Below are 15,858 nucleotides of genomic sequence, written 5' to 3' on the forward strand. Positions count from 1 at the left end.
CTAACATCTCTAGTAAAAATAAAATGGGGGTCTACATATATCTACCAGTGTCTGTACACATCTACACAGATGCATAAATATATACATAATGGCTCCATTGCTCTTATATACTATTCCCACAAAATATATTCATCAATACTTAATGCTTAGATATTCTAGAGGGAAAGCATACCATTTTGTGCTGGAATTATTTCCAGATAACAGTTCCTATGTAAGCTCTTTCACAATTAAACTTTCTTAGAAATACTTATTTGAGTCACAACAATGACAAAAACTGAAGAGGACTTCTAAAAAGTTCTATAGTTGTGAACATTAAACAACCTTAGAGATGCCTTCTGGATTCTAGCTAATACTGAAGAATGAATTTAAATAATCTATCCCCCCCCCAAAAAAAAAGGTTCTGTGAGTTACTTAGAATCAGGAACTTCCATAATGACCATTTTCCTAAATGCTTATAATATGGTTTATATTTGTTGCTTGCTAATACTAAAGAATGATAATTTCCTAATTAACGCAAATCTCTGCTTTGCCTATTATTTATAACATTTCTTTCCAGGGCACAGAAAGAAACAAAAGATGGATTTTATTTGACTATTTTGATGACATGATGCATTTTCAAATATCTATAATTATATATTTTAAATGGCTGATCTTTTTTCATAATACATTTGAGTTCTACAGGGATCCATGATGTTAACTTTTTTAATAAAGCATTCTCTACTGATGAAGATGCTAATAGAACATGCTATACTGAAAAAAAAAAAATTCATTCACATGGAATAAATCACTTTGTAATTGCTCACTTCATAAATGGATTGCCTTTTAATTTCAGTGAATAACTGTTCCCTTTGATTAAGAGAAAGTAATGAAGAATGAACCAAAGCAATTTAGAATCAAAGAATATCTGACCTACAAGGAACCTCAAGTATCACCTGGTCTAACCATTTCATGTTAATGAAGAAGGCAATAAAAGCCAGAGAAAAGTGATTTGTCCCAGTAGTCAAGATATTGGCCTTGGGGCTACAAAAGACCCACATCTCTTTACTTTCAGTTTGCTGTTATATTCACAGAAATATCATTTATTATTTTGGAGCAAAAATGAACCCTCAAGTTCTGTGGATACCAAAGCTGAATATAATATTTACTAGTTGAGAGACAAATATGTGAGCTTTGAATTCAGTTCAGATACAACTTAATCAAGAAATTACTTACTTCACTATGTAGAAGACTAGGGACAATTGGAAAATCTAATATATGTTGAAAAGTGACTTATAAATTTATTTCTAAAAGGAAGACAAGTTTGTTTTGCATGACAATGAATATCTGTTAAAAAGGAAAAAGTTATTTTATTTTATTTTATTTTTTGTTCACATAGAATGGGAGGAAGATGAAAATTGAATTTGCACATTTAATCAACCAAGTTAAAAATAAAAATAACTTAATGACAGTTAATTCATGCAAAATTTTTAAATAAAAAGAACAATAGCAATTATTGGTACTGATAAATGCAATGAGATGAGCAGGTATAAAAAATAGCATGTCTCAGTAGTTCTTAATTAAATTAAAACGAGAAGCTAAACTTTATATTTTACTTTTAAACTATGAAAATTTCAAGGTTGTCCAATTTCAAATTTCTAACAAGCATTTATATTAATGTTATTTAAATATTAATTCTTTACATGTTTCTGTTTTATATAATAGAAAGAGCACTAAGCTTCCAAGTTTTAAAGTCCCTTATTCAAATTTGACTTCAATACTTTCTAGAATATAAAACTGTAAGAAAGTCACTTAGCATTTTTTAATCAGCTTTCTTACTTCTCAAATATGAATAATAACTATTGTTATAAGCTGTAACATATCATGTAATTGTAAGCAATTATTTTTATTATTTATCATTTTACATAAAGATATCAGAGTACAAGCCCAAATAGGATGTATTTAAAAAAAAACAAAAACATGTAACTCATATTATGAAGTTGAAATAAAAGGAGGACATCTCACCACTTTATTAACATGAAACCAGACACACAGATTCTATGAATTTTTTAGGGAAAAAATAACTCTGGACTTTTAATTTACCTTTATCATTGAGTTTCTAATAGGTCAAACATTCACTCAATATAAACTAAGCCATCTTCTTCAATTTGCTTAAGGTATCCTTGTTAGCAACTATATTTCTATCCCTTTACTTAGAAATTAAATCTGGTCTCCAAATATTTCAAAAGATGGTCTCTACAAATTTCATAATTAAATAAGAAAAAGTTGAAAGAACTTTATAAAAAATGTTAAAAAAAAAAAAGAGGAAAACTAATAGGACACTAAACTGCTTTAATATTTCAAAACTTAAATGTAAAAATTTGACCACCATATAAAAATATTGTTAGTTGATATAATAATACAAATCATATTCACCTCAGAGAACATGTTATGGGTAAGATTGACCTTTTTTGGAGTATTTGGCAAGGAATGTAATTTCCTAGACAAATTATTATACAATTACTGAATTGAAATTCTCAACTATAAGGTATTTTCACATAGCAATTTCTCTGTGTTAATGTAGACAGCATTTCTAGCTGCTCTGCTCTAGGGGGAAAATCACAGATAAATGGTATTAATTTAGAATATTCTGAAGCTTACATGTTGTACTCAGCACCTAGGGATTATATTATAGCTGATACTAATTTAATACAAATTATTTTAGTAATTCAGTAAATAAAATTCCTTGGACAGAATTCATGATAAACCATCATTATATAGAATCATATTCTGATAGAAAAGAGTTTATAGTTCCAACAAGTGATCCTTTCTTTTATTATGATTAGACTGTTTTGTTTTCTTATGATTAGACCACAAACATTCAAGTCATACATGAGTTACCTGGAAAGTATACAAATAGTCACACTGAAATTTTTACCTGTTTATAACAATAACTATTTTCACCAGCATTAATTAGAAAGAAACACTAATTATGTAAAATTTAAGACTTTTCATTGTTAGAAAATATATATGCCATTATAATGACCTCACTCCTGGCAATATTTACTACTAATTTATTATATGGATATAGATAGCTAAAGAACCAGAGAGATTAATAGCTAGTAGCTATCAAAGGTGATATTACTCGAGTGTAAAATAAGGGGAAATGAAATATAGATATAATAATTATGTGACCAGAAATTTTTAAAGATGTACATCTCAGTCAATCATAATTGCATGATTAATAATCTCTTACTATAGCACCTATGCAGTTAAATAATAAGTAAAAAGAAAATATTGAATTATTAGATTATTAGAAATTATTAGAAAATCATTGAATTATGATATACTGTTACAATCTTTCCCCAACTACAATGATCAAAACTTCAATTCCATAGTTCCACTTTCAAACTGCTAAAATAAAAATAAGCATATTCTATTAAACCTGGACAAAAATAAATATATTCTTAAACTTGGACATTATCTCATGAGAAAGCAGGTTAAATATAGTCATTACCTAGGAGAGGTGGAAAAAATGCTCAAGGGGATATCAAATGAGCATAGTATAGGTGAAAACCTCAGATTTCTAACTCAATATCCCACTAATTAGAATTGACTATCAATAAAGTATTTTAAAATTGGCCCATCTGTAGATGAAGAAAATATTAAGTTGGAAAGGGTTTTCTCATGTGTATACAAAGTATCAAAATTACCAGAAATACCTCCTTTGTCACCTCTAATCTTCTACCATGTTAACTCCCCATGCCCTACTCCTTCTTTTGATTTTACTCATCTGTTATCATGAAATTTGAATTATTTCCCCTGACAGTTATAAAGGGAAAACACACAATATTAATTTTAATGGATTTATATATCTTTTGAGTGTCTATATTAAACAACAATCATAATACTATGTGTTGTGCCAAGGAGGTATAAAAGAATCAACAGAAATATCAAACACTATTAATAGATTCCCAGCTTTACTAAGCATAGAGCTGAAATACATAAAATTGGAGAACTGAAGGTGATCTTAGATTTCATCAGCCTGAAGTGCAGAAAGAATAAATGATTTTTCCCAAAGTTCTCAATAGCTAGACAACAGCAATCAGCCCTTGAAGCTAAATCTCTTCACTTCAATTCCAAATCTCATGCCACTACATCATGCTGCCTCTTCATAAGTCACATAAGATGAAATTTATGGAGAGTACAAAACAAATCACTACTACAATGAAAAACTGAAGCAAACAAAATGTTTAAAGTATTAAGTCCAAAAAAAAAAAAAAAAAAAAGAAAGAAAAGAAAAGAAAAAGAAACAATCATACCAGACTACAATATAACTAATACCACTTCAAAATAATATAATGCCTTAAATTTCTCAGTAAGCTGTTAAATTTTAATTAGCTTTCATATAAATAATGCATTAAGACTGGTATTATCAAGCCTATTTAATAGATGAAGGTACTGAGGCACTGATAGGGTAGGTGATTTTACTAATTTATCAAGACTATTTAGGATAGTCAATATGGAATCCAGAGGTGTGAATACATGTGAGTTTGTGCACACAGACATGCTCATTTGTTTCATATTTTATCATTATTGAGAGGAACTGTGTGCTCTGATTATAATAATAGCCTCCTAAAAAGGGGAAAAAAATTGAAGTCCTTTACAAGAGCCTATATCTTTGAAAAATGGAATGCAACATAAATATCAGAAAATTTATATATTTCTTCTCTGTGGGTTATATCTGACACTAATATCTTGGGACTAAAAATCATACTGATCATAAGAATTGTTGTAGAAGCAATAATTATGTGAGTGTGACGAAGGCAAAAAGTATTATGTATATTACATACAGATTTACAGATCATCATGCTGTTCTTTAAGCTATAGTATAAACAGAAGTTAGAAACAAAACAAAACAAAATAAAAAACACACACCTAGTATTTTCCTGTTATTTAACCAGTATCCTGAACCTGTTGAAAAAAACTTGTTATGAGACAATGGAAAATTATTACAAATTAATTGTAAAAGACAGATGGCCTCTATTTTCTTACCTGTAATATCACAGAACTGGTAGTGAATTACTAAGAATCTCCTTACCAATTGTATGATCCTAAAAAGTTGTGTTATTTAATATTAATCTAAGAAATAATACTGAATCTTGATTCATAATTTCTAATAATTCAAGTTTTCAATAAATGTAAATTACATAGAAAAAACTAAAATTTCTAAAGTTTCCCAATTTTCTGAAATAATGCTGAAATTGCATATTTTCAAAGTTAGAAGAGTCACAAGTTTAATGGGAATAGTAGTTTTCTTCATACATTAATATTTTATAATCAAAAGGAATCTTCTCAGATTTTGAGAAAAATGTTCAATATTAAAATAATATAATTTTCTTAGAATAATTTAAACATTTCTCTTAAATATATATATATATATTACCTATTTCAATTATCTTTAAAAGAAACATTATCTCAAGTAAATTAAAATACTATTTATTTTAAATAAATAAATTAGAATTTATGCCCTGGTTTGTATTAGTTTTCCTTCTCCCCTAATTTTAGTCTTTTTCTCTATAAGAAAATAAGGATCAGTGTTTTCCCTATTAGATTGTGATCCCAGAGATAGACTCATTTCAGGACCATGGATAGGGAAGTGCTCCTTTTTCTCTTCCCAGAGGTGGTGAGCCTGTTTACAATAATGAGAGCTGACCACGAATTCTGTTCATGAGTGTGCACACTTCTTGCTGTTACTAATTAAAGAAAAACAATTTTTTGGAGACAGGAAGGAAGAAAATGGGGAGAACATTATCAGATTACTATTAATCATCTAACTCTTTCATTTGCCAGGAAAGATAACTAAGGAGTTTGTCATCGTTTTATAAATACACACTGTAAATTACAAAATATATATAAATTATTTCCAATTTAAGTGAAGTTACAACATGTATTTCTATGAAATAAAGTGTAATTTGGTATATGCAAAGGAGAGATTCATAAAATTAAAATTATTTTGGTAGATATGTCAGAAAAATACCAGTCTTTGGTATATATTACAAGATGCTTCATTATTCTCATAAAATAGTTCTGTTCAAGCTATGCCTTTTGATTTCCATTAAAAGTGGGGGGAAAAAAGAGAGAAACAATCACCAGGAGAACGGAAGATATTAATAAATATATCATTGTTATGTATAATGGGAAGAAATTTCTGATAATCCCAAAGATAATTTTGCTCATAACACATCCCGTGTTGTTTTAATGGAATGCTTCCAGATTAATATATTAGAAACGTTTCTGGCTGTCATCGGATAAGAAGAATCTGAAAGATCAGAATTACAACTTAAAACCATACTAAAACCCCATAATAATGTAATGTTTGGCCATTTCAGCGAAACTCTACTACAAATCCCTTTTTTCCCTCACCCATCCAGATGGCATATGATCACTGTATCCCCACCCCATTAGTGAGAATAAAATAAAGGGAGGTTACATCTATGCACCACTATCCTCACTCATACGTGCTCGCACATATGTGCCTAAGAAGCCGTAACACGTATGCATAAACATATATACACATGTATATATATAATGTTGTGCATGCCTTTGCATAGAAGGTGGTTCCGCTGCGGCGGGGGGGACGTTTCCTTTGGGCAGCCCCTGCGCCCTTGACATGACAGCAGCGATCTGTCTCCTCTCCTCCTCGCTCAGCTGGCTCAGATCCGCCTCCATGCCGGCCGGGATCATGGTGTGTAAGGTGCTCCCCGCCCCGCCGTCCCCTCCTCCGGCTGCTGCTGCCGCCGCCGCAGCAGCTGTCAACCCTTCAGGGAGACCTTCCCCTTCCAAGCTCGCTTCGTTGCCCATGGCTCAGGGAGGCTCCTCAGAGGCGAGCTCCCCACCCTCCTTTGCTTCTTAGGCTAGATGCAGGCAGCCAGCAGGGGAAAATAACCCCTTTTACTCCTGCTGTCGGGCGTGTAGACAGATGTGCTTCCACGGGTGAAGGATTAGGCTTCCCTCCCTTCTTCAAGTACACAGCTGGATGGCTAAAGCGGAAGCCGGTGGATTAGTTCTGTTCGCAGGTAACTACCACTTTTGCTTCCTCCATGTTGGCCGGTATCAAACAACGTTTGCTAGAGATCCTTCCTGGCTGCTGCAGCTCCTGCTTCCCAAGCTGGAGAAGAAATAGATCTGAGCTGTGCTAGGCTGATCCTGTCCCCTCCCTCCTTTTCTCCTCCACCTCCTCTCCCTCCCTCTTCAGTGAGCATGCTCCTCTTAGAACAGGTGATTTCTCCACCACCACCCCCAGCCACTCCCACTCAGATATTCCTTTTTACTTCAGCCAACTCACACTAATGTTTTTAAAGGTATAGCAAGTTAATAGAGAAGCAGCCTAGGGGGCAAAGTCCAGTATGTTTTTATTTTTGTTTTTCAGGCATTACTCTAGATGCCTTAATCTGGATTTTAACCTACTGGAAGAAGTCCAGGGGCTTTATGTTCTGCTTTGCCTCATGGGATTTGTAGTTTATATTTCCCAGGAAAGATACAGTTTAAGAGACCCTTGAAAAGGGATCAGGTAATTGTGTTCTAATTAGCTAAAAGGTAGTTGAGAAAGATTAGCGCCTCTTGGCGCCTAAATTTCTAAATATTGATAAAGTTAATCCATTTAATTCGAACTCCTTAGAACATTAAGTAAGAGCTCCTTTAAATAGTGTACTTTCCGTAAACCAGATAAGATTTGAAAATTTATAAATACTCTATTCCCTAGGTCTATGGATTCTCCCATTTGTAGAGAATTATGGGATTCGTAGTTCCATATGTGATACTAGCACAGTACTGGAACACACTTAAATGATTGATCTTTATATTGTTGACTACTAAAACAGAAATCATACATAACATCTTTTCCTTTGGTGGTAGGTGTTATACAGTTTGCTGTTTCTAGTCTACCCCAAAATATTCCTCTTGCCAAGTGAGTCCATGGTCAAAAGTCTAAGGGGGAAAAAGCCTCATAACTGTCAAAGGAATATAAATGAAAATTAAAATGTGTGATTCAAGTAGTTGCTTTGAAGACTGATAGTATTTTATTAGACAAAGACACCTTAAAAGATGAAGAGTTAATAATTAGGCTTGATGAAGCTCTAATTTAAAACAAAAAATTTCCTCCTCTCTCAAGTATGTCCAAAATGGTTTCTTCATTTGTGCTCTGCCTGCCTGCTTTCCTAAAACTTAAAAATCACTTCAACACAATTTGTCATAATGTCCATTTTCTCAAACAAATTCACGTTGAATTTCTGCAGGAGAATTTTGTTCACAGTTTAAAAATGAAATCATACCATAAGCCATGTTCTAGAGATCAGGTGTCTAGAAGAGAAGCCATTTTTAAACTAAGAGCACATCAGGTTACCAAGATTTACATCTGATCCACTTTGCAGTATATCTACATTCCAATCAAAATTCTCTTCTAAAGATATAATCATTAGACCATGGATAAAAGCTCTGATGGTTAACAATATAAATCATTTCTTTAACAGTCTTTGTACTTTTTTCAAATCAACAAAGCAGAACAAGAACATATTTAGTAACTATTGCATAATATATCCCTAAGTATATTAGGATGTAACTTTCAAATTATAAAGATAAAATGTATTAATGAAATCAGAAACAAATAGATACATATGTGCGCATATATATATTTGAAAGTGAAGAAAGTGAAAATCAATAAGGGGGAAGAAGGAGAAAAAAATTAAAGAATTATATTGTTTCTCATCTCCATATTATTTAAATTCAGTCTCCAAAATTATATAACATGATTCTCTCATATTCTCCCCATTTAGGCTTCACCATGAACAGAATGAAAAAACTATGGGCTCTGTTTTACATATGATTTTTTTTTCCTTCCTAAAATATTATCAAGAGTTATTTTAAAATTGCAAATTATCTCACAATGCTAGCCTCCAAATCTCAGTTGTTCCCTGCTCATTTTTTCAGTTAGTTATTAGTTATAAAACTTGAATTAAAACCAGGACTTCTTGTTATTCTGGTCTCTTCTTAAGCAGTTGAAAAAAAAAATACTTTTAATTTTATATATCTTATTCACAATCTTTATTTTCAACTGATATAATGACCTACATCTTTAGATAATCTGATGTTAAAAATTTCCTGTTTACTTATCCCAGTGATCTGATTCAGCTTCATTGCTCTGTATTTTTCCCTTCCCTAGCTATGGTTCCTACTTAGAAGAAAAAAAATGTTTATTAGCATTTATACAGTGTTAGAAATTGTTTTCACAAAGAGGAGTAACCCATAATGGTTGTATCTTTACACATATCATTCAAATAAAGATTAGGCCTTAGGATTAGTTATTGTCTAAGAATAAATGTTAAAAAGCAAAAGTGAAGGAAAAAAAAAAAAGAGCAATAGTAGGGGGATTTCAATATTATTTGTGCTGATGTGCAAGAAGCTATATATCATCAAAATAAACAAAAATGAGATAATCATTTTTTTAAGAAATTATTCTTTGGATGCCCATCATTTGGAGAATGGTTGGGTAAATTGTGGTATATGAATGTTATGGAATATTATTGTTCTGTAAGAAATAACCAGCAGGATGAATACACAAAGTCTTGGAGATACTTACATGAACTGATGCTGAGTGAAATAAGCAGAACCAGGAGATCATTACATACTTCAACAACAATACTATATGAGGGAGGATGAATTCTGATGGAAATGAATATCTTTGACAAAGAGAAGATCTAATTCAGTTCCAATTGATCAATGATGGACAGAAGCAGCTACACCCAGAGAAGGAACACTGGGAAATGAATGTAAATTGTTTGCATTTTTGTTTTTTTTTTCTGAATCCAGTTCTTCCTGTGCAACAATAGAACTGTTCAGTTCTACCCACATATATTATATCTAAGATATACTATACCATATTTAGCATGTATAAGACTGCTTGCTATCTAGGGGAGGGGGTGGAGAGAGGGAAGGGAAAAATCAGAACAGAAGTGAGTGCAAGGAATAATGTAAAAAATTACCCCATGCATATATACTGTCAATAAAAAGTTATAATTATTAAAAAAAAAAAAAAGAAATTTTTCTTATACTTCATCAAAAGAAGAAAATGTAGTTTGTTTCTTTGTTCACTCTAATTATTTTTAAGTTGGTAATTGAAACATTTGGGGGGGGGTAAGAGGGACACCTTGGTCAAAATTTGCATCAGAGAAGGAAACTTTTTGCGTGGACAGTACCTCCATTAATGCAGATTTATAGCATTTAGTCTTAAAGAAGTACCAGCTCCCAATCCCACTTACCACACTGATTTTCAGTACATAAATTATACTAATTTTATTCTTTGTGCATATACATATAAGGCATTTGCATTTGTGTTTAGATTAAGTTCTAGTTCTATTCAGTTTAAGTTGAAACAGTTTAGAATTTATTTGATCAGGATTCTGCTGTAACAAGGACCAATACATCTTTTTAAATTTTCTTTTTAAAGGATTATACTCCTTTGAATTGCTTCTTCCAACCATTTCTTTTAGTTCTGTTTTCAGGGTGTAAAAATGGAATTCACAGCTATGGTGGAGGGAATTCAAGTGAGATCACAGTTGATTGTGAACAGGCCTCTCAACTCATGAATCACATGGAATAGGTGTTAAAGAAAAATTATGTCTAACTAAAGGTTGATAGAATTTATTTTTGACTTCTTACATTTTAACCATCAGGTGACATCTTTCCCTTTATAAACATAAAAAATATTTGTCATTTAACAACATAAGGTAATATGTTTCTTTTGACACAAGAAATTCATGATGTTACAAGAGAGAAATGATTTATCATTCTCATATCACTAGAAAGCACATTTTAGTAGGAGAATGATGGCTGTTAAATGGTAAAGCATTAATTTGTACAATAATTATTCCAACTTTGCAGTTAGGGATAGTAATATAAAAAATTTAAGCTTACAAAATTATTACACAGCATAATCTACCAAAAATGAAACTTTCCAACTTCCTATGTTTTGTTCAGAAGGGATGAGTCCTCACAAGAGCCAAGGCAAAGAATTTGTCTATCCAAAGATTGGAATTACTATCCACTAGAGTTAACATACATACTTTGACTTTTCACAAATAAAATTTTATATGCCAGTCAGAGTGGAATTGTCTAGTTTTTCAATAAAAATGATTATAAAAAAAACCTAATTTTATGAACTATCCCTTATTGTATAGACTTCATTTTTTAACATCTCAGATAGTTAGGAAGTTCTTCCTTACATTAAATTAGGATGTAGTTGTCATTAATTTCTACTTGTTGATTTCAATTTTGCTATATTGAGCAGTAGTTTTCAAAGTCTCTAGTCCCTTAGGTGGTTGTGACTTGATAGGGATGGGGGAGAGTTGTGGTATTACCCTAAGGGGAAAGTAATTATTGAGCAAGTGAGTGGCATTCCAACTTCTCCTTGTTGATATCCAGGGGCATTTCAAACACCACAACACTTACTCTTCACTCACTAGCTCTCTATATTCCTTCAGTCTACCCAATTTAACAACTCCCTCAACAACACTAGATATATGTCCTTTAGGGTAGATATAACATCACCTTAGTCAGGATGCTCATAGCAGAACTGGGTGAAATTACATTTATAAGTATCCTTCTACTCCCAAATATACTCACAATCTGATCCCCAGATTATTTTATGGTGCTGTTGAGTATCCATGAAAGCAGATCAAAAACTGACTCATCTTTTGAACTTTTTTTAATTCAAGGACATTTTTCTAGTCATGAAATTTCCTTTTCAGCTCTCTCACATATCTAAGTAACTGCCAAATCTCATCCTATGTCTCTACAACTCTCAGATATATTGAGTCAGTCAGTCATTTATTAAGCATCTACATATGTCAGCCTTTGGACTAATTGCTGGAGAAATAAAAAGCCAAAGGAAGTTCCTTTGCTCAAAGAGTTCACAGTCTGCTTGGAGATCCATCATCATAATAAATGTATAATGGGATTTTTGACTAGGTAAAGGTGCACCTTCTTTATTACAACTCTTGTCTTGCCCTAACTACTGTATGGGCATTGCCTCAGTCAAACTAAGATCTATTAAAAACATTAGCTTAAAAAGATTAAGGTCTTGGGGAAACTAGGTGGTGCAGTGGGTAGAGCACCAGCCCTGAAGTCAGGAAGACCTGAGTTCAAATCAGACCTCAGACACTTAACACTCCCTAGCTGTGTGACCTTAGACAAGACCCCAATTGTCTCAGAAAAAAAAAAAAAAAAAACAACAACAACAAAAAAACAAAAAACAAAAAACAAAAAACAAAAAAACCAAGATTAAGATCTCCCACTGCATCTAGAGCCATCTCCAGCCATCCTGATCCATGACTTGGCACTAGAGTCAGATGACTTTATTGGATAAACAAAGGCTAATGACTTTGCACAATCTACCCTCACTTAAATCCAATTCACTCATATGTATGTCATAAAATCATCTCCCAAAGGACAAAGGACAAACAACAACTTCTGTGAGTAGAGGCTGCCCCACTGGAGTTCCAAATGTAACTGTTGAGTTGAGTCACATGGATCTTTAATTTCCTCTCTCGCTCTCTTTTTTTTCCTATTTCTTTTCTTTGAATATCAAAGGAGTTTATATTTTATTTTGAAGGTGATAGAGAGCCACTAGAATTTTCTTACTGGGGATGGGAAAGGGAGAAGAGCTTTAGCAAGATCTGTTTAACAGCTGAGTGGAGAATGGATTAAAGTGAGCACCCACTTGAGGCAAGCAAACGACCAATAGGCTATTGAAATAACACAGCCATGAGGTTATGAGGGCCTGAACCAGGATGGTAATAGTAACAAAAGGGAAAAAAAAGACCAATTTGAAAGATGTTAAGAAAGTAAATTTGCCAGGTGTTGGGAAAAGATTAGATATGTGGGGTAAAAGTGAGATGAGAAATTGAAGAATTGATGATATCCAGGTATAACTGGAAGGAGTGTGGTACTCTTATCAGTACTAGGGAAGTTAGGAAGAGAGGATGGTTTGGAAGGGAAAGTTAATGAATACAGTCTAAAACATTTAAAATATCTAAAACAGCAAGATTGAGCTGTCTAATAGGCAGTTGAAGAATGAGTCTAAAGGTCAAACAGAGAAGTTGAGGTTCAATAAATGGTTTTGAGAATCATCAGCATAAAGATGTTTATTGAATTCATGAAGAGAAGACCCATGAGATAAGAGACCCGTTTCTTATGTCCCATTTTTTCACTTGCACACCTAGTTCAATCCCTTTTCACTTCTTGCCTGGACTATTGCTATACCTTCCTAATTGGTCTTTTTACCTCAAGTCTCTCTCTATTCCTATTCATCCTTCATATAAAGCCTATGTGATTTTTCTAAAGCACATATATGGCCTTTTCAGCCATTTGCTCAATTAACTTCAGGGCTCTAGGATCAATTATAAACTTCTCTGTTTGGCATTAAGATGTTTTACAACATGGCCCCAATCAACTGTTTTAATCATATACAGTATTTCCCATCTTACATGCAAGGGTCAAACTTGGCCCTTTCATAATTGCTCACACTCATATAAAAATATAACAAATATCTAGACATAACTAACAAATTAAGGATTGATACAATCAATTAATAGGAACATTTAAAAACCCAATGAATTCATATTAAAAACCTTCTACTGAGTTGAAATCAGAGACAATTCATTTTTGCTTGTACTGTGTATAGTTAATATCTACAGAAAGAGAAAAAGAAATCCTTATAAAAATATCTTATATTCACTGACAATTAAAAACTATTAGGTGATATATTTTAATGAACATATATTTTGAATAGTACACATTTATATATTAGGATAGTTATACTGATCAAATAAACTGAATACTTAATTACTAACAATTATTATTTATAGGCTAGTCCAATCCATCAGGACATAATGAAGCATGGCTCTCACTAAAAATATTATTATTAACATAATTGTTAAAAGAAAAAGAGCATTTTGTTCCATTATAAACAAGAAAAATATTTTACCATTTATATCATCTTTGTCTCATGCTTTTAAACTATGTATATTTTTATTTAAAATTATTATAATTTACATAATATGTTAGTATATGTCAGGGGGTGGGGCAAAGAGTGTTACAAAATCCATTCAGTTTTATATAGTGAAACGGTGAGCCTGATTCTGGAAATACATGAGAAAATTTAATAGAAATGTGCTTATCCTCAATTTGGAATACATGTACATACTTTCAGGTGGTTCTGTTCTGGTAAACACATGATGAAGAGATGGGTTATTGACTTCAGAGCTACAAGTAGGGTGCATTCAAAAGGCAACAGTCAGCCAAAACCAAGGTTTTGCACTGGCCTTTTCCTTCCTGTCATGTTCAACTGAAAGAAGACTAAACCTCACACCTGTATCAATCCAACATGGCCAAAATAATGTGGTTTGTGACCACATGGTACTACCATGGTTTCTATTCCTATTATGTCTACTTATTCCTGATTTTGGTGAATTTATGATAAATATACTAGCCGCGCAGGAATTTAATCACATTTTAAAAAAAGATTTAAAAACATGTACCTAAAAAGGAAAATTAACAATATTCATTTTGAAGAAATTCTGGAACCTTTTCAAGAAATTTAGGAGGTACAGAAAAAGATGTTCTATTTTTGTTAGTACTTAATATAATACTAGAAGTGATTTAAATAATGCTATAACAATAAGGCAAAAAAATAAATGAACTAAATGAATACCAAAAGGAAAAAAAAATTATTCCCATTTGAGGATAACATGTTTAACTTAGAAAACCCTAGAAAATTAACAAAGAATTTATTTGTGATGATTAATAGATTCAATCTAAGTAGTGCTGAGGATAGAGTACAAAGTCTGGACTCACAAACACTCATTTTCATGAATTCACATCCATCCTCAGATACTTAGGAAATATGTGACATTGGACAAGTCATTTAATCCTGTTGACCTCCATTTCCTCATCTATAAAATGAGCTGGAAAAGGAAATGGCTAATCATTCTATTATCTTTGCCAAGAAAACCCCAAATTGCATCATAAGAAGTTGGTTACAACTGAAATGACCCAACAGCAACAATATATTCTGCAAAGTTATATTAATAGGATATATCAGAAAAAAAGAGTTATTTTGGGGCTATATTGAGTTTAAGATGCCCCACAGGACATTTGATTTGAAATATCCAAGAGGTAAACTAATCATGATTATAGCTTAGGTCAGGATTAGAACTGGTCCTTTCTTCAGTGACCTTATTTGAAAAAGAATACCTTCCCCAACTCTTTTTCAAAAAGAAAAATAACTTTAAGGCAATGCATTCCTTTGAGTAATTACTTCTTCAATTATACTGATTCATGTAGTAGGTAGGGTAGTATATTATATTGAGCTAAATATCTATAGTCAGTGGCCCCAAATCAAATCAAGAAGTACATTTACCTACTACACATTCCAAGACCAGCAGATCATCCCCTGATCACCCAAACAGTTGTCTATACTTGTGTATCCTAACATACACAGATTTCCTCTGCCCTGAGACTGGAAGAGATTACAAAAATCATATTTCCTTACCAGTGAGGAAAGTCCTCTGAAGTATTAATTAAATAGAAATAAACCTTATTTCAAAAGGTGCTCTGACTCTCCTCCCACAACTGTCTATAAATGTGGCTTAATTCCCTCAAAGTGTTACCTCTCTATGGGAATTCCTTCCATCCCAGACCTCATTTTTTGAGGTTCCAATTAGTTTGCAATTACCTTATTTGACAAGAAGTGTCAGGAAATCTGGAAAGGAGTTTGGTTGAAAAATATTTAGATTAGCAACTCATATGCCATAATGTACTTTATAT

At 32.3% G+C, this 15,858-nt stretch overlaps 1 protein-coding gene across 5 annotated transcripts in view; it reads right to left on the minus strand.

Annotated features, from left to right (window-relative positions):
* Positions 1 to 7,201, minus strand: part of PCLO (piccolo presynaptic cytomatrix protein) — a 520,130-nt gene extending 512,929 nt beyond the window's left edge. For all 5 annotated transcript variants that reach the window (XM_074268505.1, XM_074268506.1, XM_074268503.1 and 2 more), the window contains exon 1: positions 6,581 to 7,201. In XM_074268505.1, coding sequence (XP_074124606.1) covers positions 6,581 to 6,840 — 260 coding nt within the window. In that variant the 5' untranslated portion in view covers positions 6,841 to 7,201. The remainder of the gene's footprint in view (positions 1 to 6,580) is intronic.
* Between the last annotated feature and the right edge of the window lie 8,657 nt (positions 7,202 to 15,858).

This window comes from Sminthopsis crassicaudata, chromosome 5 (assembly GCF_048593235.1).
Source record: "Sminthopsis crassicaudata isolate SCR6 chromosome 5, ASM4859323v1, whole genome shotgun sequence".
Taxonomy (NCBI): domain Eukaryota; kingdom Metazoa; phylum Chordata; class Mammalia; order Dasyuromorphia; family Dasyuridae; genus Sminthopsis; species Sminthopsis crassicaudata.